At 40.5% G+C, this 22,500-nt stretch overlaps 1 protein-coding gene across 1 annotated transcript; it reads left to right on the top strand.

Annotated features, from left to right (window-relative positions):
- Positions 1–2,638: 2,638 nt before the first annotated feature.
- Positions 2,639–22,242, top strand: LOC108248684. Its single transcript, XM_017437617.3, has 7 exons — positions 2,639–2,854; positions 3,283–3,633; positions 11,959–12,294; positions 14,667–14,765; positions 17,786–18,106; positions 19,462–19,782; positions 21,352–22,242. The coding sequence occupies exons 1-7, from the start codon at positions 2,818–2,820 to the stop codon at positions 21,411–21,413; spliced, it is 1,527 nt and encodes a 508-aa protein (XP_017293106.1). The 5' UTR covers positions 2,639–2,817; the 3' UTR covers positions 21,414–22,242.
- The last annotated feature ends 258 nt before the right edge of the window (positions 22,243–22,500 follow it).

Raw genomic sequence — 22,500 nt, 5'->3', positions numbered from 1 at the left:
TTGGACTCGTTTCCGGTGAGAGTTGGACTCCGCCAAGGTTGCCCTTTGTCACCGATTCTGTTCATAACGTTTATGGACAGAATTTCTAGGCGCAGCCAAGGTGTTGAGGGGATCCGTTTTGGTGGCCTTAGGATCGCATCTTTGCTTTTTGCAGATGATGGGGTCCTATTGGCTTCATCAGACCGTGATCTACAGCTCTCGCTGGAGCGGTTCGCAGCCGAGTGCGAAAGGGCCGGGATGAGCATGAGTGGAAAAACATTGGAAACAGAGGCGGTAGAAAAAGGAAAACAAGATAACTAACAAAACCCAAGAAGACACAAAAAAAAAAACCTCACAAAAAGCTTGCTACACGGCCAACATGAAAAATGCTAGGATAAACACAATAATGCTAAACCAAAGGTACCAAGAGGCTAATATGCAATAGGAGTTCTACAAAGCTCTCAGAAATGCATTTCCTTGACTATAAATAACTGATCTTCAGCTGCTTAGGGTGGAAAATCAAAACAGAATTCACCAACTTCATGTTTCTCCAATGATCCCATCTTTTCTTAAATTGAGCACGGAACTGAAAAGATCAGCATTTAATATTCTTCCCAAGAGAATGTTTTTAGACTCCCATTAGAAATTTTGTAGATTTAGAAACAAATAAGAAAGCCTGACATGATATTTAAAAGTAAGGCACTCTGTCAAATGCAGGGGTAGACAATCCTGGTCCTCAAGGGCCACCATCCTGCATGTTTTACTTGTTTCCCTGTGTTTCCAACACATCTGATTTGAATCAAAGGGTGATTAACAGGCTTCTGCAGAACATGAAGAGGTCATTTAACCACTGAATCAGGTTTGCTGGAATCAGAAGCCAACACAGTGCAATTGAAAGCACCAACATTAGCCAACAGCTGCCACCATCTGAACTTTCATTTTAAGAAAGAAATGTATAAAACTAAACAGTGGCTCCTTTGTAGGAGTTGTGGAGCCAGTTTTATTTTTGTGGGTTTTCGGTCTTGACTGTCTTGTTGCTGACAGCAGACATCAATGTTGACCTGACAACTACTTTGTTACTCGTAAAAAAAAGTTAATGTTTTCTTAATGTGAGTTATGTGGCCTTGAAGTGCAAGTCACATCAACAAATCCCTACAACTACTAATTTAAAAACAACATCATTAACCTACCGGAAGAGGTAGGTGACAGTGGAAAACATGAGACATCACTCATTGCACAATGGTGCTGTTTGGCTTTATTTTCATTTAACAGGTGGTTAGAATCTGTTGACGGATCACCAAGCTAAACACTCTGAAGGTGAAAACTCAGCAATCACCAGATGTTTCCAGTTGTGCAACCTGACCACTGATAATATGTCCTTGAGGCAGCAAATTGAGCAAATCAACACAAAGGAAAGATGGCTGGTTGGACGGTTGGTTTTGTGGAACCAGCGATCGACAACTCAGAGCCTCAGTGTCAAATGATCATCTGTAGTTGCTGTGTAAAAACTGTAAGGTGGGCTGAAAAAATTTGTCAACCATAAGTAAAAGAAGAGATTGGTTACATTTCTACTGTGCTTTATGTCAGAAATATGACAAGTTAAAAAAAAAAAACTCACATCCCTATCATAAAAAATAGCATCAGGCAAAATTAGTATGGAAAAGAATGGGAAGCCAAGCAGTCGGGCTGTCTTGTGGAGAAACCTGAACTGAATTTTCCATCTGCCTTGAGAGTTTCAACAAAAACCATCTGCTGTTAAAGTGGACCTATTATGCTCCCTTGAACAAGTTAGTTTAGGTCTTTGGGCTATACAAAACATGTTCATTAAATGTAATACAGAAAATCATTCTCATTGATATTTCACCTGATCAGTTCTACCTGTTTTGAGCTCATTTCAGAATGAGCAGTTTTAGGACTACATCACTATTATGCAAATAATCTGCTGTTGGCCACGCTCCCAACACCTGTCAACCCACTAATGCACAACATTAAAAACATAAAAACTCACTGAAGGATTAAACGCTGCGGATCTGAGGCACATTTCTATAGTTATTAATTCAAACTCTGAGGATTCTGACTTTGGGACAAGGACACATGTTCTATGTTGCAGCCGACAACAGAACATTTTCCTTTTCCAGCAGTCATAATTCAATGATAAAACCAGCAGAACAAACGTGACGGTCATTTTGTACTGAAGTGGGTGGAGCTCTACTTGGGTTGCTAGGTGAGGGGCTGAGCTCGACTTGGGGTTGTTAGGTAATGGCGATTGTGACACAACAATCTTGAGGTTTTTGAAACAGGTGGTTTTGCAGACACCAGAAAACATTTACTTATTGCTAAAAAACAGTTGGGTGGGTTTTTTGTTGTTGTTTTGTTTTTTTGCGCTTGGATTGTTTCTAGAAGCAGTAGATGCCCAAATGGAAGTACAAAAACATGCAAAATGTAAATTTGCATAATAGATCCCCTTTAATAGTTTTGAAACTGAACCAGTGACAGAGAAAACAGGTCCAGTTCAGGTTCCAGCAGAACTGGTTTTCTTCACGTTTGGCATTTTGTGAAACGGACCAATCAGAGAGGAGAATGAAACAAACAGCAGAGTTTTGTCCTGACACGCCTGTGGAGAGAGAGGCAGACTTTTATCAGTTACATCAGTTGCACAAACTGGATGATCAGGTGCGAAACTATGAGGAAAATGAAGGTGTTCCTAAGAACTGATGTGTCCTCCTGCTAAGAGATACTAATTTCCTGTAGGTAAATAAACAGTGAAGCGTTATCAGAGAGTCAAGAGACGATGAGCTGCTGGGAGCTGAGGGCTCTTAGTTTGACAGGAACATAAATATGAAGATGTTGGTGGTGTTTGGGATCCTCCTGCACAGTAAGATCAGCTTCTGTTTGTCTTCTCGTTGTATAGCTGAAACTCTGACTCAGATTATGGTTTTTGTCTCTCTCTCACTTGGCACTGTGATAGGCAGGTGATAATGTAATAGCCTCTGTCTGTCTGTTCCTATCTCTGTCTGTTAGCTCAAACTCAGGCATGAAAGGCAGTAGGGGATAAAAAAAACACTTCATGTCTACCTTTAGCTTAGAACTGTGGTGAGGTCATCTCCAAACTCCTTCCACCCTCAGAAGAGAGATGAAACCTTTGAACAACACATTCTTCATCCCAGAGATGTTTAGGTGGAGGAGACTGTTCAAACTGGCAGCTGGAGGCTCTAAATTAGCACATTAAATGATTTAATCAGCTTCATGAACACCGAGACAAACTCACAGCTGATCTATGTTCCTGTTTGTGTTTCCTCACAGTTTCCCAGCATGCCCTGGCTGGGGTGGTGGAGGTTAATAAGGGGGCGGAGTCTGTCCTGATGCCGTGTCACTATAAAGGTCAAATACCTGATGACAACCCCTCAGTCACGTGGACTCGGAATGAGCTTAATCCCAATCTTGTCCACCTGAGTCGAGATGAAAGAGACTATCTTATAGACCAAAACCAGATTTACAGAGACCGAACATCAATGACAACTGATCCTCTGGAGACTGGAGACTTCAGCCTGACTCTGAGAAAACCCAAACTCTCTGACAGTGGAAACTATAGCTGCAAACTCGGAGATCGAAGACAAGAACTGACAGTGACAGAAGTTCGGCTGACGGTCAAAGGTAAGCAACAAATCCCGACCCTTAAAGTAGGTCAGAGGCCAAGTTACAGGAAATAACAAGATGAACCTATAATCCAGTCATCTTTATTGTAAACAGTTTTAATGAACCAAGTCAGAAAAAAGCTTCAATAAAAAGGACTTTTGAAAACATAAGGTGGACTCAAGAATTGAAATAAGTCCAAACTGTCTTTTGTGGTGATTTATTACAAAATTGCTATAATGAATACAGGTTCATATGGAGTGCAAATAGATATGGAGATATGTATTCATTCCACAGCCCATGATCAGTACACAGTAACCCTTATAACCCAATCAGCTTCAGCCTCAATGTCCCTGATAGTTACATAACTTAATTTAAATGGAACATACCATCATCCTGGCACTGGCACATTCCAGTCCACGTGACATAGTTCCAATTGAAAATCCTTTTCAATCAGGTTTTAGGAAGGAGCATAGTACAGCTACTGCTGCTCTAAAAGTTTTAAATGATGCGTTAAGGCACTGAACTCTAAAAAGGTTTGCATTGCACTGTTTATTGATTTATCTAAGGCATTTAACACTGTGGATCACAAAATTATGTTAAATATCCTTCGAAAAATAGGTATTTCCAATGAAGCAGCTTTTTGGTTCACAGATTATTATTATACAGTTTGGCTAACAGAACACAGTGGTTACAGATGGCTGGAGAAAATTCCAGTTTCCTCATTATAAAATCAGGTGTACCTCAAGGTTCTGTTTTGGGAATATTTTATGTACAATTTATATTAATGCATTGTGTGACAATTTGAATGACGCCTCCTATCATTTCTATGCAGATGATTGTGTAATTTATTGTTGTTCAAATTCAAACGCTCAGGCATCCAAGTTTTTACAATCAGCTTTTAATCAAGTACAGATTCGTCTTGTGCAACTAAAATTGGTCTTAACTGCTGATAAATCAAAAACAGTGCTTTTTTCAAATGTATCAATTCTATTGGAGGACATCCCTCAGATAAAAACTATTCAAGGTAAAGTCGTTGAGAGGGTCTCTAGTTATAAGTATCTGGGCTTAATCATTGACAAGGAGTTTTCTTTTAAAATTCATGTGAACCATCTTATCTCCAAGTTAAGAGTTAAGTTGGGGTTCTATAATAGAAATAAATCGTGTTCCTCTGCTAAAGCCAGGAAATTTTAGATCACTGCTACTTTTTTGACTATATTTAATTATGGTGATGTTGTTTTTAGATGTTCCCGGCCTGGGGCCTTCCTGGGTGGAGTTTGCATGTTCTCCCTGTGCACACGTGGGTTTACTCTGGGTACTCCGGTTTCCTCCCACAGACCAAAAACATGCATGTTAGGTTAATTGATGACTCTAAAATTGTCCCTAGGTGTGAGTGAGAGTGTGAATGGTTGTTTGTCCCGTTTGTCTATATGTGGCCCTGGGATGGACTTGTGACCTGTCCAGGGTGTCCCCTGCCTCTCGCACAGTGACTGCTGGGGATAGGCACCAGCTCCCCGCGACCCAGAATGGAGAAGCGGGTAAAGAAAATGGATGGATGGATGTTTTTAGATGTCTTAGTCCCTGGTTCCAGTGAATAACTGTGCACTGCAATTTATCACCGGTTGTGGCTATCTTACCCACCATTGTAATCTTTATTCTAATGCTGGCATGTCTTACCTACATATTAGGCGAGATACACAGCAGTGACGGCCTTTACCAAAACAGGCAACTGTCTGCACTTGGTGTTATGTTAAATCTTGTCAAGATAGCCCTGGGTTAAGGCTGACTAAGGAATAAATAATAATATAATGTTTATAATAAAGACCAAATTGTGTGTGCTACAGATCTAGCAACAGAAGAGAAAAGAAAAATGTCTCCTTTCACAATAAGCAAATATGATGATAAGACTTTTGATAGACTTTTGTTTATCAATGGGGTACCAAATATGTAACAAGTGGTCAGATCAATCTTGAGATTAAGTTTACCATTTATCAGTGTGGGGTCATACGTCAGAGTTTGGATTATTTTTGCATTAACGACCTAATGCAAAATTGGACCGTTTTACCTAAACTGAACCACCAGTTTTTTTAAAAGAAACCCAGAGGCCTCTGTTGATCTTATCAGACCAAAAGGAGCCACAAAGTTCCCTTTTCGAGGACCCATACAATAGCCATAAACTAATCACTGTTGTTGACTCTAAAAAAAAAAGAGTTAAACCCCTCCCCAGACTTCTTGGCCCCAAAGACGAAAGGTGTCAATTGTACTACTTTGGAAGAAATTTACATTCTGAGAAGAGAACAACCAAAGACCTGGTAAAACTTACGAAACAGATAATGCCTGTTAATGTCTACGGACATCAAAGGAATTACCACATTCCTTTAGACCTGGAAAGGAAGTACCACAGTGCCCTTTTTGGGGTTCTGGTCTCTGCTCAATATAGTCTGGACTACAATATCAAATGTGAACTTTCTAATCTGTTCAAAATAAGTTTCTGGACTGCAACCCTCATGATAAAATGTGATATTGTGCTAACATGATTTTTTTCCTCCTTTCTAGTTACAAGAGCAACCACAGGTTCTTATTAATGACAAGAGTCACACATTTCATCTTTAATGTTTTTAAATGTCTATATGTTTTCTGTTTTGCTTTCATTCATTTGCATATCAGATGTCATGTAAAACCTTAAAAATGTTATTTGACCGTAATATGGTACATGTGTAAGTAAAACCCACTCAGTACCTCCCATCAGGTTCCAATCTCTCATTCTATTCTCCTTGACAGACACATCCATTGGCATCTCTGGTACTGCATTCGGCTGGTTCAATTCTTATCTTTCTGACCGCACTCATTTCATTCGGATAAAATCCTTTCACTCTCAGTCATCCCCTGTTTCCACAGGCATTCCACAAGGCTCTGTCCTTGGACCCCTTCTCTTCATAACTTACCTCCTTCCTCTTGGTTACATCTTTCGTAAATTTGGTGTCCGTTTCCATTGTTATGCAGATGACACACAGCTCTATCTGTCAACCAAGCTAAACTCTACTCATTCTCCCTCCATTCTCACTGACTGTCTCAATGAACTCAATCACTGGTTTTCAGACAATTTCCTTCAGCTGAACAGCGATAAAACAGAAATCATCCTTGTCGGCACTAAAAATTCCGTTTCAAAATCAAAAACTTTACTTATCCCCTTCAACAACTCGCTGCTAACCCTCTCGCCTCAGGTCAAGAGTCTTGTTGTCATCCTCGACACCACTCTCTCCTTCACTGTTCACATCAATAATGTTGATCGGTCTGCCTACTTCCTCAGAAATATAAACCGTCTCAGTCCTTCTCTCACACCCCGCACCACAGCCATCCTTGTCCACAGTCTTGTGACTTCACGGATTGACTACTGTAATTCTGTTCTTTTTGGCCTCCCCAATAAATCCCTCCATAAGCTTCAGATGGTGTAGAACTCGGCTGCACGTGTCATCACTCAAACCTCCTCCCATAACCACATCACCCCAGTCCTGCAACAGCTCCATTGGCTCCCAGTCAAATCACGCATCACCTTTAAAATTCTGCTTCTCACGTTCAAAGCTATCCACCATCTTGCCCCACCTTATATGTCTGACCTTGTACACATCTCCATTCCCTCCCGTTCTCTACGATCCTCTTCCTCCTTAAATCTCCAAGTACCCTCTGCCCGCCTCTCCACGATGGGGAGCAGGGCTTTCTCCTGCTCTGCACCTCTCCTCTGGAACTCTCTACCATCTGACCTAAGAAACACTACCACTCTCCCTGCGTTCATGACTGCCACGAAAACTCATCTCTTTAGATTAGCCTATCCTTCTTAATTTCATCTGTTTTAATTCTACTGTTACTTATGTCTGCTTCTTTTCAACTGTATTTTCACACATTGTCCTCTGATTCGCCTATTCTTGTAAGTGTCCTTGGGTGTCTTGAAAGGCGCTTTTTAAATAAAATGATTATTATTATTATTATATAAGTGTATCAATATATGTGTTTTACAGTGCTAATAACCATGATTCATTGAGTTCTAAAGGATCAATTTCTTGTGAGAAGACTTAATTTAATCACTTATCGAGTCTGCTTCCCCTTTTGCTAACTAAATTTAATTTTGAGGCAGAAAAGGAATACAAAGATCTAATCACGTTTAGTTTTTTCCTCTCTTCTTTTTTTTTTTGCTTTGGCCTAAGTGTCAAAACTACCCCTGAGCAGAAGCCAATGAGCAGAAGAATTACTGCTCATTGGCTAAATCAGTGGTCCCCAACCTTTTTACCTTCACAGACCGATTCATTGTCAGACAATATTTTCACAGATCGGCCTTTAAAGTTGTGGCAAAATTTGTGGCAGATAAATACAACAAAATAAAATGATAAAACTGGCATAAAAACAGGGGATATTTTTAAAAACATAATAAATGTAAATCCAACGTGTACTCACAGGTTTGTTAGCTGGGTCCTGGTATTGCGTTATCCACATGAATAACAGCCTCTCCTCCCCCTGATGTTCTCTGGTCAATATGGCAATGTTTAAACTTTTAAATAAGATACACCACAAATATAAAGTGCACAAAGAATACAACTCACCATAACGCTGAATCAGTGGAGCCCTGAGCCTGTTTCTCAGTAACGAGACGGTCCCATCTAGGGCTTCCAGAGATGTTTGTTTTTTACTTGTTTTGCTGCTTGTGGGTTTGTTTTTAGCGGGAACGGATCACATGACCTCGATAAGCATTCTGACACGCATCAGGGGGGGGTCAGAGACGGATGGAGTGGAGAGAATCCGGTCAGTTTTTCAAAATAAATGATGTTCAAACTCTGAAAAAAAATAAAAACGGAAATACTGTAAGTTAATTATTCTTTCTCTGCGGCCCGGTACCAAATGACCCACAGACCGGTAACTGTCAGTAGCCTGGAAGTTAGGGAAAAGCCCAACCCCCGGCTTTGTTTTTTAAAGTGTAGCGTGGCTCTTTGCCCCTCTGCTCTCTGTTCCTGTTTCATTTTTGTTCATTTCCCTCATCTAACCATCAAACCAGCTTTGAACGGCCATCCCAGGGTCATTTACCTGCCTGCCAAAGACAAGCTGCCTACTGTTTGGACCAAGGGAACCAGCTGAAGGCTCGACTCAGTTCCCGCTGACGGAAAGTGCCCTGGAGACGAACCCTCCCGGTCACCTTCCTCCCGCAGTGGCCTAAAAGTTTCTGGCTGGTATTGAGAGACAGCGGCCAGACGGATCCTTCTCTTGGATAAACTCTCTGAACCGTTTACTGGCTTCTGATGGTGCTCTAAGCTGGTCTATATAGTTAGTCTCACTCAGGTGGTCAAATCCATAATAATAATCGTCATTTCCATTACGCAAAGTTAATTTCTCAAACCCCTTCTGCCTCAAAGTTTTAACTTCTTTGATTTAATTAGATTTTCTGCTCAACCTTCTGGCCATTACAACTCCTCAATCAGTATCTTATTACCATATTCAAATGTGCAATATTTTCATAACCTGCTAGAACTTATGTTATATTTGTTTATTCAATAAAAGTCACATAAATAGTGCAAAATATAATTCAGCGTGCGTGTGTTTTGATATGATTATGATTTTAATCCGAAGTGAAGAACTCATGATTTAGGGTAATTAAATGTTGAGACTGATAATTAAAAATGATAGATTTATGGAATAGTTCCCTCTTTGAGAGGGTGGTGCCCCGAGGTATTATAATTTTTGAATTATTAATGATTCAAACGTCTCCATCTCATAATAAAATTTACCCTTTCCCTTACATCAGATAATATTGAATATTTGCAAACAAATAATGATCAATGATCAAAAGCTTAAAAATCAAATAAGAATATCTCATTGCGGAAATGAATTATGTTTTCTTCATAAGCGTTAGAAAAGCATGTAAACAAGTTGTGAATAACTGATTAGATGTCCACAAGTGTGTACAATTATCAAGATTCACTCAGGTCAGAATGAACTTCAGAGAGAAAACAGTTACTGAAAGATGACATAAGGTCAGAGGTCATAAAAAAGGGTGCCGCTTTATGCTACATAACATAACAATCCAGAGAGAAAGCCTTGAGCAGGCACTGTCAACTCAGTTTGTTTTTGTGTTCATTGTGTGATGACTCCCTTCTTGTTTTTTTTTTGTTTGTTTGTTTGTTTTTTGTAAAATAACATTTTACTTTGAACTTTTTTTAAAGGTCTACAGACGAGATAAAGAAAGGAAAACAGTAAAGAGAAACATAAGTAGAAAATTAACATTTTACCTTTAAGAAAACTGCTCTTACTTGCGTGTGCATCAGGTGCCTCCTCATCGACCCCCTGCAAACAACACCGCTCCTCAGGTGACCTTGGATAGAACACTGACCTCTGACCCTCAATGGGTTCTGGGCCTTAACCTGCCTCATGTAGTCTTGTCTGGGTCTGTCCTGTAGAGGTCTGTGTGATCAGCCTTTTAAGTGCCCCAGAAGACGAGGTGATGACTAGCTCCCTTACCCCTTCTGATCTGGACACCTTTAACCTGTGTGATGAGAAAGAGAAAAAAAGTCCCTGTTTGGGACTGGCTTTAACCTGATGCCAAGTTGTTAAATTTCTTCCCCACTTATTTTGTTTAGCAAAATAACCTAATAATCTGGAAGAACTAATAACATCTTCATCCAAATTCCAAAGTAACACCATTTCAAACTAGTATAAACAGCCTAATTTTTTGCTTAGATAAATCCTAAAAAATGGATAAATGTCTTTACAATTACAGAGGATCCAGAGGCAGAACAACTACTTAAAGAGTATAAGGCTTCTGGAAAACTGAACAGAAGTTGTTTTTGTTTTTAACTTTTTTTGGATTTACCATGTCCTGGATGACTGAGAATATACACTAGCATTCTGGAAAACTGCTTCCTTTCAAATTAAAGTAATAGAACATACAGTAATTTTGACTGATTTTGGTGGTGACATGGAACTTGTGGCAAATTTTTGTCTACTTTAACAAATACTTCATAAAGCATAAATAGTCTTCAATTTAGAAGTGTTCACTAAAAGACTTAACTAACTACTGACAACTGCCCTAATTATTAAGCATTTATTATCGATTAAAAAAGGCTAAATATGTCACATGTGGTGGAGAGACAGGTGAACCCAATGTGCAGACTCATCTTGAAAGTCCAGGAGAAACTAATTTATTTTAAATAAAAGAAAAACAAAAACAAAAGGTGACGTGGCAGCAAAAAGCAAAACACAAACTAAATCCAAATATGAATGAAACACGAGATGCAAGACATGGGAGGAACCAGACAGTGCATGAAAGCAACAACAGACCAGTGAGTAAGTGGAGAAGATGAGCAGGTTTTAAAAACAAAGGTTAATTTGGGGAAATGGGCACAGGTGAGGAATTACAAAACTTGGAACAGGTGTAGATGAGTGTGGCAGGCAAACAAGTGATAAACTGAGGAGAAGTGAATGATGACAGGAGTGCAAAAACCCAAGGAACAAAAACTGAACAAAGACAAGTCTAAACATGAAAACAATCCAAAAACAAAAGAAACAATAAACCCAATCTGAAATATGAACCAGAAACACAAACACATTAACCCCAAATCCTGACAAAATAAGGTGTAGTTATTATAAAGTGCTACCGAATTATCTTGGTTTAAATAAACTGATAACTATTTTAGTTTAAATCCTTAAAGTACTAATTGTTGCTTTGCTTCATCTTTAGAAATCATCATTCCCAGGAATTACTGAACAGCCATTCTTCAGAATAATCCTCTCTAAATTCTTAGTGTTAGTTATTTTGTGTTGCATTGATTTTTATTATTGTTGATTCTCTTTTGATTTAGTTTTATTTTTGTAATAAAATTTTTTTAAACAAATTCAGTTTCATTCTCATTGGGTAAATGTGAATATTTATAATCAGAATTCACTGCAATTAAAAGATTTATCTTTAGTATTGAGATGTGGTAAACATAAGAGTGAATAGATGAAAATAATACTGACCTGGTGCCCCTACTGTACAGGTGATGGAAAAGGTTATCATCCTTTCTTATCCTCTCTTATTGGCTACAATAAAACAGAAAGTTGGCCTAACTCCCTATGTTCGTATGGGATTGACCCAAATGTTTCCTGCTTGATAAGTGTCCTAAATACATTTTTATGTCATAATAATGGCCTTCAAGCACCACCTAGAGCCCATAGACATGTTCTGGTTTAGTTCAAATGCAAACACATGGAAGTGGTGACACTCAGAGTCTTTGACTGTGACAGATGGGAGAATTGGTATGAGTATGAGTGCTGTTTATTACTTCTTACAGCTTTAATTTATGTTTTCCTTCATTTTCCTCTTAGATCAACAGGTGCAGGTGGAGGTGAAGGAAGGGGCGGAGTCTGTCATCCTGCCCTGCAGAACAACAGCTAACCTGCCTGAGGACGCCAGGGTGGAGTGGACTCGTTCTGATCCTGTATTTATGTTTATTCATGTATTTCCAAACACAAGTAAACATCATAAAGACCAGGATGAGCTTTACTGTGGGCGCACAGAGATGAACAAAGACCTGCTGAGAACTGGAGACCTCAGTCTGACCCTGAAATCCCCCACAGACAGAGACAGTGGAAGCTACATCTGCACAGTCTACAGAGACCAGGACATCCTGAGACACAAAGTAGTCCTCAAACAGGTCAAAGGTCAGTCTGTAAATACAGATCAGAGGTCAGGGGAGCACTTTACAATAAAAATTACTGAGGGACAAATGAGAAAATAATAGATTCTAATTGTTAAATGACATTTACCAATCGGTAACTAATGACAACATTTTGTTAGACAGTTAATTATTAGGTGATGGTCAGTTAACATTACCTAATGATAAATTCTTGAAGATATTTAGTTAAGTAGGCAATACCTAGTCAGTGGTAGGTTAGCGACTTCCTGTCTGTGAACACTACAGATAATTTTTTCGGAAGGTATGGCCTCCCAGCTACTACCACATCAAAGTTTAGCTCAATATCTGTAAACTAACAGAGGTACAGCCATTTCTGTGTTTGCTAAGGTCAATTAGCCGTGGTGGTCTTCTTGAATTAGGGTGACTTCAAAAGTTAATCAGTTGTAGCCAAACATCCATTGATGACTTTCTGAGAGGTTCATTAAAATCTGTTCATTGGTTCATGAGATACAGCCAAATAAACACAACAGGTAAAACAATATTGTCCATGATTTTCCTGTTGGCACTGAGCAATAATCAAACCTGTGTGACAGCAGCTCAGAAAGTGATTAAAAACTTTATGTTCCAGTTCTGTTAGAGGTGGATGGTGTGCAGGAAAAGAGGACATCAGTATTGTGGAATACTGAATAGTGAACGGTTTATTTCCATCTATTGTGTTTTGATCAGGCATATATGCAGCCACCTCTCCTCTCACATCTTCCTCATGCATAGATTCTCATGAGTTGATCTAAAAATCCAGCTGATTTCCAGCAGCTTTGTGAGCTGAGAAATGTAATCTTTTGTAGGATCAAACACTATTCGTATGATAAAACGTTTGTTTTTCAGTCATGTTGATATTCAGAGGTTCCAGTGGAATTTAAACAGAATATCAGATTAACAGATGGCCTTATATCCAGGTGACGTGAGCAGCAGTGAGAAAGTTGGATGAGTTCACCCAGAAATACAAGAAATACAGACAGAGTGAAAAATCCAAAAATATTTACATTATTTATTGAATAGAAAGGAAGGCTGGAGCTGACTGATGACATTTTCAGCATTTAATGGTCAAACAGAAAGGTCAGCTGAGTAAGTCCAGGTCCTGAGTGTATGTATGTGTGTGTGGGTGGGTTGGGTGGGGATCTATAGGAGAATAATTCTGCAGATACAAAAAACTTTTAAGAAAATAATGAAGCAGACACTGGTTCCTTTTTCTGGTCCCATGGGAGAGTTTTATTCAGAGCATCTTTGCACTCTGCTTACACATTCACAAAAATTTCCCAAAATTTTTCCCTTGCTGATACTGACAGGGCATATATAAATGAAAGTCAATCCTTCCAGGATTTCGCGGGCATTTTTTGGGATTGTTGCAGCTAAAATGCCTGATTTCGCGGGGCATTTTCCTTAAAGTTGCGATTTTTTTTTTACTAAAATCAATAAACAACCATAACTTTTAATATATAAACCAAAAATCCTTCCTAGTTTTGTAAGATAATTCCCAACAAACATTGACATTCTCAAAAGGTGCTTTATTTGAGAACTTTGATAGCTTCTAAACTGACATTCATGACCATTTCTGGATTGTCCCTGGTCTGCAGCTCTCCTCCCATGTTTTGCAGACACAAAGTGTTTGTCGATGCGTTTATGTTCCATGATTACACTGCAGGACGTGCAAAACAGCTGCAGCTGGGGAGGAACTGGTTTGCGCGGTCCATTGCTGAAATCTTTGTGGGCAAATGTGAAGATCAGTCATCTGAATGGGGGTCAGTGGGATGCAGATGATTCTCTCAGCTGGTCAGCTGGTCCCCTGCAGCTTCCTAAAAATCTGACTTAGTTCCTGAACCAAACCAGAGAGCCGGGTTAGAACCTTATTTAATATGTTCAACTCTCTGATGAGCCCTTCACACTGCCCAGGTGGGAGATCGTGAAGTTGCTGTGTCTGTGAATGTGTTATTATTGTCTTTCTGTTGGTAATATGTTTCATGAACCACTGGATAGATTTTATCCTACCTCTCAGACAGTCATCATTGGATGTTCATCTACAACTAATGACCTTTGGAATAAACCTGTTTCAAGATCTAATCGACCAAAGCAAACACTATAATGTTATTTAAAAATCATTTTTACATATATTGAGATAAAATCTGGTGAGTTAGTAGCTGTCAGTCATCCCTGACTCCGACTAAATGATAACAGATCACAAAAGGTCTTTGTTTCAAACCCTGAACTCCAAGGCAGGGGGTGAGATGTTTTCTTTAAAGAAATGCTTAGCTTTCAATATTTCCTGTAGATTGAGAATAGTGGTGGAGAATTCACTCAGCCCTGAGCTCAGAGATTAAACTGTTCTCTGTTTATTGACAGGATTTCCAGCCTGGGCCACAGCTGTCTTGATTCTCCTGTTTGTGGTTCTTCCTGCTTGTGGAGGTGTTTTATTTTTTTTTCGGCAGTACTACATACCAGGTGAGTTTTTCTAACTCCACTCTCATTGGTGCAGATGCTATAAAGTATTCTTTTGTGTCACTAAATTCAGTCAGTTCCAAACAGCTGAAACAGAAAGATGAAGAGAAACTTTGGGATTATTTTCTAGAAAACTCATCTCAGTCAGATCTCAGCAGCTTCATGTCTCTTCGTCAGGATGCGGATTTATTTGAGTAGAGGGGAAACAAAAACAGAAACTGAGTCAGTGGTTGAGGATGAAATCAATCTTCTTAATTTGTTGGGAGTCTGCAGCTGAATGTCATCAGGAATCTCAGTGTGGAGATGAACAGATATCTGATATTTCTGAACTAATGGTTCCAATGGGTTTTATCAACACAGAACCTTAGAGGGTTCTCAGGGCTCTGATCATCTCCTCTACAGTCTGTGAATCAGAAAGAGAGAGGCCTAGACTTCCCTCTCCCCAGCCACTTGGGCCAGCTCCTCCAGGGGAATCCCAAGGCGTTCCCAGGCCAGCCGAGAAACATAGTCCCTTCATCGTGTTCAAGGTCTTCCTCTGGGTCTCCTCCTGGTGGGATGTACCCGGAACACCTCACCAGGGAGGCATCCAGGAGGCATCCTAACCAGATGGCTGAGCCACCTCAACTGGCTCCTCTCGACGTGGAGAAGCAGCGGCTCTACTCTGAGCCCCTCCTGGATGACCGAGCTTCTCACCCTATCTCTAAGGGAGAGCCCAGACACTCTGGAGAAAACTCATTTCGGCCACTAGTATCCGCAATCTTGTTCTTTCAGTCACTACCTAAAGCTCGTGACCATAGATGAGGGTAGGAACGTAGATCGACTTACTGCTGGCTATGCAGACCAAGCTCTGGCACCAGTCATACATGGACCTAACAGCCCGTATCCCTGGTACCCCATACTCTAGGAGCACCCCCCACAGAACTCCCAGAGGGACACAGTCAAACGCTGTCTCCAAGTCCATAAAACACATGTAAACTGGTTGGGTGAACTCCCATGCACTCTCCAGGACCCTGGTGAGGGTGTAGAGCTGGTCCAGTGTTCTACCTTTCTTCCTGAATCCGAGATTCGACTATCCACCAGACCGTCCTCTCCAGAAACCCTGAATAGACTTTACCAGGGAAACTTAGGAGTGTGATCCCTCTGTAGTTGGAACACACTCTGTGGTCCCCCTTTTTAAATAGGTGGACCGCCACCCCAGTCTGCCAATCTAGGGGGACTGCCCCCAATGTCCACACAATGTTTCAGTCATGTCAACCAAGACAGCCCCAAAACATCCAGAGCCTGAAGGAACTCCAGGCAAAACTCCTCTGTTCCTGGATTTTGTTAAGTTTAGTTTGCTGCCACGTCAGCCTTTGTTTTGTGTTAATTGTAAATAAATTAGTTTTCTTTTAGTTCTTACAATGAGTCTGCGGCCTGGGTTCGCCTCCTTTTCCCCACACCATGACACCTAATTTTCAGTTTATTTTAGTAAAATGTATTTTAGTAACCTTTATTTAGACCAAAAAGACTGACAATTAGCAAAATAACAAACAAATCTTAAAAACCAAACAGAACAAATACTGCAGGCCTGAGTTGTTAGTTGGGAGATGTGTGACCAAAAGAAATGGTCTGTTTACCTGCAAAACACCTAAAATAAAAGCACTGACTTGTTTGGTTTACACACAAATTCCGGTACATGGTACTTCCAACTGTACCATGTTTGATGTTTCCTGAAAATTTCATGAAAATCTGTTCATAACTTTTTGAGTAATCTTGTGCACAGACAGAGAGACGCTACCAAGAACATAACCTCCTTGGTGGAGGTAATGAACAACCTTCCCTAGTGCATTTACAATATCAAACAAAATACTACAAAATTTAGTATCTTTTATTATTGGTTCCAATTTTAAAAATCGGGGCAAACAAAATAAAAAGTCAGCAATAGCCATTATTTAACAAACAACCTACCATTGCAGGCCTGATGGTAGCTTGGATGCTGAAGCATAACTGGGTTGCAGAACGTCTTTAATCACACTTCTGGAGATCTCTCCTCTCTCTGCAAGCTTCATCTCTAATTCCCAACACCTGATTTCTCTACCAGGCACGAATTGTCCACAAAACAGTCCTCTGCCCTCACTTCATGTTCAGGGTGTCTAAGCAAGCCTGGCATTAGCCTGACAGCTAACTGGGTGCTAAATAACAAGAAAACTACATACAAGGCTGACAGAACTTGTATAGCTAACCATGGCACAACTCCTAGGTGCACAGAACAACTATCTAGTAGTTAAGCAGTATATTTACAACTTTGAGGTTTTTTACAACTCACTACATCATACACATAAAACCATGCAGCTGGTCGACTCCCTGAACACATCGCTTGCTTTTTTTATTAATTTGTCTTATTTTTCAATAAAACTATTTACTCTATCACTGAGGATTTACCCAGGGGTTCCATAGATCCAACAGTATCTGAGCCTCATCAGATAAAAGAGAGGGTTAGTCATACTTTTCCTGACATTCTTGCCCCTAAAATTTAACACTAAATCCATGTTGAAAACAGCACTGAGCTTTGAGAATCAGATGTGAAAAGACTGCAGCAGAGACACACTGCACAAAGGTGTAGAGCACAGGTGTCAAACTCCATTCCTCGGGGGCCGCTCTCCTGCATGTTTTAGATGTGTTCTTGCTTTAAAACACCTGGTTTAAATGGATGACTTGTTGCCATGCTCCTGTAAAACTTGATGATTTGGTGAGGAGGTAATTAAACCATTTGAATCAGGTGTGTTGGGCAGAAAAACCTAAAACTCCCAGGACTGCGGCCCTCGAGGACCGGAGTCTGACACCCCTGGTGTAAAGGCTAGTGTCACTTTTTGAAATAAACAAACACCAAGAATTGTTCCTGTAAAAGACAAACCACTAATGAATCTGGGCCTCAGAGTCCTTCACCAACATGAGACACGGAGATATAGAGGAGATAGTCATGTGATCATCAGAGCTGCTGTTGTTGTTTGTCCAGCTGATTTTCTTCTCTGTTGTCCTCTCAGTTTATAAGGTGAAGTTGGATTCAGGGGTGGAGTCTGTCCTGCTACCCTGCAAAACTACAGTTTGTCTGCATAAAATCATTAAAGTGGAGTGGAAGGACAAAGACGAGAGGAATGTCCATGTGTTTGAGAACGGTTCTGATCAACCTGAAGAACAGGACCAGTTCTACAAAAACAGAACAAAGATGAACAAAGGCCTGCTGAGAATTGGAGACCTCAGTCTGACTCTGAAATACCCCACAGTCAGTGAGACTTTCACCTGCACCGTCTACAGCAGCAAGGGAGACATCCTGATGAAGAAAGAAGTTCTGCTGCAGGTCAAAGGTCAGTGTTTTAAATGTGATTTTGTTGTATTTTTCTAAGCAGCTGATTAGTTATGATCAATCCTGATCAGTCTTATTAGAAGCTGAAAGTGAAATGTGCGTGTTTGAGTTTCAGAGTCAAAGTGAATGTGACAGAATGAATGTCTTTCATTGAACACAACAACACAATTAGAATGAGTGAAGATGAAGAAACACTGCAAGAGGCAGAGGTGCAGGACAGACAGGGAAAAGTTTACAGCAAAACGTTTTTGGCACTTCTGATCAATGGAGGCATTTGTGGGACTGAAAAAGCAGCTGAACGCTTTGACTCTGGACAATTTACACTTATGGACAAAGACGTTTGTGTGCAGAACAAACAGACTGATCAGAATACAAACATCAGCATTGAACTTCTTGCAGCAGAAAACCAAATGACAGGGACATCTGTCCTGAAATCTGCAGAACTAACATGACAGCAAGATCTGGAGCTTTTCTCACTAAATTCACAGGAAATCAGAAGAAATCAGCCTGGTATCTGATATGTCACAAGTTTCATCTTTTCTCTCAGGGATTGTAGAGGAACATTTCTGAAGGACTTTGACTGATTGTCTCTCACTAACTAAAACGTTAAAGTAGTTGTAGCAGAAGGTCAGTAACTAAGTCAGGGTGTCAGAGAGAGAAGGTTCTGAATAATGAAGTTTTTGAGGAACAGGAAGAAGCTCAGGGACTCAGGAGAACTCAGAGACCTTTATGTTGATGTGGATTGAAAAGGACATCCTCATGTCTCTGACAATGAGACAGAAAACAGAAGACTGTGTCCACTGTATGGGGAATAACAGGCCTCATTTCACCTGGATTTTGTGTCCATCGTGTGAGGAAGAGACGTCCAGGACAAGATAATCTGAAGTCTTCTTTTAGTTCATCTTCATCCAGACTGAAAACTGGTCCCACTGAGAACCAGTCTGGTTCTGATGGTTTCTTTTCTTTCTGCCAGTGTGAGTGGAAGCTGATCTGAATGTGAATGTGTCTTCAACATGTTGAAAGAGTGAAGAAGTGGAAAACAGCAGCTAGAACAGAGTGTTCACTGCTTGTTGTGTCAGTCTGCAGCTTTCTGCTGGCTCTCCTGTTCACACCGAGGACTTTCTGTTCAACGTTCTGCTCCCAGTCAAACAGCAACATTCAGCTGCTTCTAGTCAACAAACAGTCCCTGCAGTCTGCTGTTGATTAGACATACAGCAAAGACAACACTATTTCTGTTGAGTGGACATATGGGACATATTTGAGACAACTATGACCAGTTTATCCAGTCACAGAAAATGTTCTCAGAGCTGCTGCTGCTGTCTGTCCAGCTGATCTTCTTCTCTGTTGTCCTCTCAGTCCAACAGGTAGAGGTGCATTCAGGGGTGGACTCTGTCCTGCTGCCCTGCAAAACCACAGTTCACCTGCCTGAAGAAACTAAAGTAGAGTGGACGGACAGCAAGGACAGGAAGGTCCATGTGTTTGAGAATGGTTCTGATCAACCTGGAATACAGTTCTGGTTCTACAAAAACAGAACAAAGGTGAATGAAGACCTGCTGAGTACTGGAGACCTCAGTCTGACTCTGACACAGCCCACAGTCAGTGAGACTTTCACCTGCACCGTCTACAGCAGAAAGGGAGACATCCTGATGAAGAAACCAGTTCAGCTGGAAGTCAAAGGTCAGTGTTTTAAATGTGATTTTGTTTTATTTTCCCAATCAGCTGATTAGTTATGATCAATCCTGATCAGAGTCTTATTAGAAGTTGAAAGTGAAATGTGTGTGTTTGAGTTTCAGAGTCAAAGTGAATGTGACAGAATGAGTGTCTTTAATTGAACACAACAACACAATAGAATGAGTGAAGATGAGGAAACACTACAGGAGGCAAAGATACAGGGCAGACAGGACAAGTGTTCTTGTGTTTGTTGGCATGTGTGTTGATGGTGTGTTTGTGTATGTGTAACACCCAGCTTAATGCCAGCTGGGCATCACAGGTTCCCAGACAACAAGGAGGAAAACAGTCAAACAGCACCAAGGGAGGACAGTTCAATCACGCACAATTTTTATTCCCCAAAAGGGGTAAAAATGCTCCATTTTCTCTTTAAATGTCAGTAAAAACACAATAAAAGTATTAAAATGTTCCAGTCCAGAACAAGCTAAAATTGTCCTACAAGGGCAACGTCCACAGAGTCCGATTCGAAGAGCGAATCCTGCGCTCCGTCCAGTCTGACGTCACAGCCCTGATTCCACCGCCTCCTGCGGTCGTCGCAGCTCACTCCAGTCGCTCCACGCAAAGCGCCTCCCCACAGGCATCCTGTTGGGACAAAACACCTGGGCCAGAATAGCGATCACCGAGAGGCGGATGTCCTATTTACACTTTAAAGGGTCCCTGCAGACAATCAGTGGAACGTTACTTACGGACCAGGGCAGAGTTTCCCCCCTGCCCGCTGTCGATCCGACACGTCGTTCCACTGATTGGATCCTTCGGTGCAAACCACTTGCTCGTTCGGGGCCGCAGCCCCCTGCAACGAGCCCCCTTCCCGGTTGCCTCTCCCTGTCAATGTGAAGTCCTCTGCCCTTTAAAATCCACCGCCAACATCTGGCAGGTCCTGAATACGCTGCCTCCCGGCACCCCCACCCCGCGCAGGTGGCTGGCATCAGCAATTTAGTCCTCAGTCCACAGTGGATAAAAAAATACAAACATGCAAATAGAAAAATACAAACATGCAAGTAGATAAAAAAAAATAAAAACATGCAACAAAAACACCCAACAATAAAAACCACACTTTAAAAAGTAAAAACAGATTTCCACTGTGCGACATATGTGTGTTGTGTGTGTTCTTGTGTTTGTTGATGTGTGTGTCCAGTGTTGTGCTATCTGAGCGAGGTCTTCCCTCATTCTAAAACTCATAGCTGTACAGGAACACACATCAACACACATAAGCACACACTGTCTCCACAGATAAGAAGAAGATGTTCTTGTTCCAGATGAGGAACATCTGGATCCTGGAACTCTGTGATGATGAAAATGAAACAAAGTAATGTCAGAAAATGTCAGAAAGTCATCATTGGATGAACATCTACAGCTGGCCATCATTTTAATCAAACCAATTCAAGATGGCTGCCACAGCTAATCAAATTTTGCCAAGACAGTAATTGTCTCTATCTGACTGTCTGTCTCTCTGACAGTCCGTCTCCCTGTCTGTCTGTCTCTCTGACAGTCTCCTGTCTCCTCCTGTCTCCTCTGCAGAGAAAGACCAGGTCCAGGATCCACAAGAGGACATCTCTCTGATGACTAATCAATCAGTCTGATCAGTTTCTTGATCAATCTTTGAAAACTGATCCAATCTGACTTTGGATCAGAGAAACATTTTCAGGATCTAATGATGAAGAGAGGACACTGGTTCTGGTCCAAAGTCTGTCTCCTGATCAATTTAGATCGGTATTGGTCACTATCAATCACTATTGAAAAATATAGATCTCTATAGAAAAGTACGAATCAGTTTTGATTATTGCAGGTCAGTATTGATCCGTTTTAATCGCCATTGCTCAGTACAGGTCAATATTGATCAATGTTGATCAGTAAAGATCAGTATAAATCAGTTCTGATCAGTATAGACCAGTATTGATCAGTTCTCCATCTGAGCATCAGAAAGCTGATTGAAGCTGTTTGGATCATTTATGTAAAAACTTTTTGTTGTCATTTGATTCAGTTTCTGCAGTGACTTCCTGAGCTCCAAAACACAACAAGTCAGGTTCAGCTGGAAACTAAACTCAACAAGTCAATGAAGAAACACTTTGTTCTTTTAGCAGTCATTTGTTGTGTGATGAAAAAAAAACTAGTTTTTGTGGCATTTTGTCTTAAAACAATCAAGTGTGCTTTTAATGAAACAAATTGCTCCATCAGCCTTTCTGTTTAATAAAATCATTAACAAGTCAAATGTTTGATCCATTTTAGAACCAGAACAAAGTTCATCTGATTGATTTTTGTCTCTAGCAGAATGTTTGACAACTTTTTACACAAAGTGAGTCTGCAGCTCAACAACCAGTCATTTTACAGCAAATGATGTAAAGATGATGATGTAAAGCACTTTGAACTGCCTTATTGCTGAAATGTGCCATACAAATAAACTTGACTTGACTTGAAATGTGTCTCCATTCAAAGGAAACCAACAGACTGTCCATCAGGGTCCGATTTCTTTACCAAGAAGGATCTATACAACAAAAAACCAAAAACACAATTCCTTTGTCTGCTCACATTAGTTTAATCTCTATGTTATGACTGAGCTTTGGTTTTTGCTGCTAACTAACTGGCAGTTACCTGCTACATAAATCTTATTGAACTGATTATTGCATTTTCAAACCAGGCAAAGTTTCCTGATATATAAATATAATCCTG

This window comes from Kryptolebias marmoratus, unplaced genomic scaffold, assembly GCF_001649575.2.
Source record: "Kryptolebias marmoratus isolate JLee-2015 unplaced genomic scaffold, ASM164957v2 Scaffold25, whole genome shotgun sequence".
In the NCBI taxonomy this organism is placed as follows: domain Eukaryota; kingdom Metazoa; phylum Chordata; class Actinopteri; order Cyprinodontiformes; family Rivulidae; genus Kryptolebias; species Kryptolebias marmoratus.
The sequence above is the reverse complement of the archived record's forward strand: the minus strand, read 5'-3'. Positions and strand labels throughout refer to the sequence as shown.

Coding starts and splice junctions, on each gene's coding strand:
- LOC108248684 (XM_017437617.3), top strand. CDS start 2,818: ATGAAGATGTTGGTGGTGTTTGGGATCCTCCTGCACA. Junction 3,634..11,958: donor AGTTCGGCTGACGGTCAAAG/GTAAGCAACAAA, acceptor TTTTCCTCTTAG/ATCAACAGGTGCAGGTGGAG. Junction 18,107..19,461: donor AGTTCTGCTGCAGGTCAAAG/GTCAGTGTTTTA, acceptor TTGTCCTCTCAG/TCCAACAGGTAGAGGTGCAT.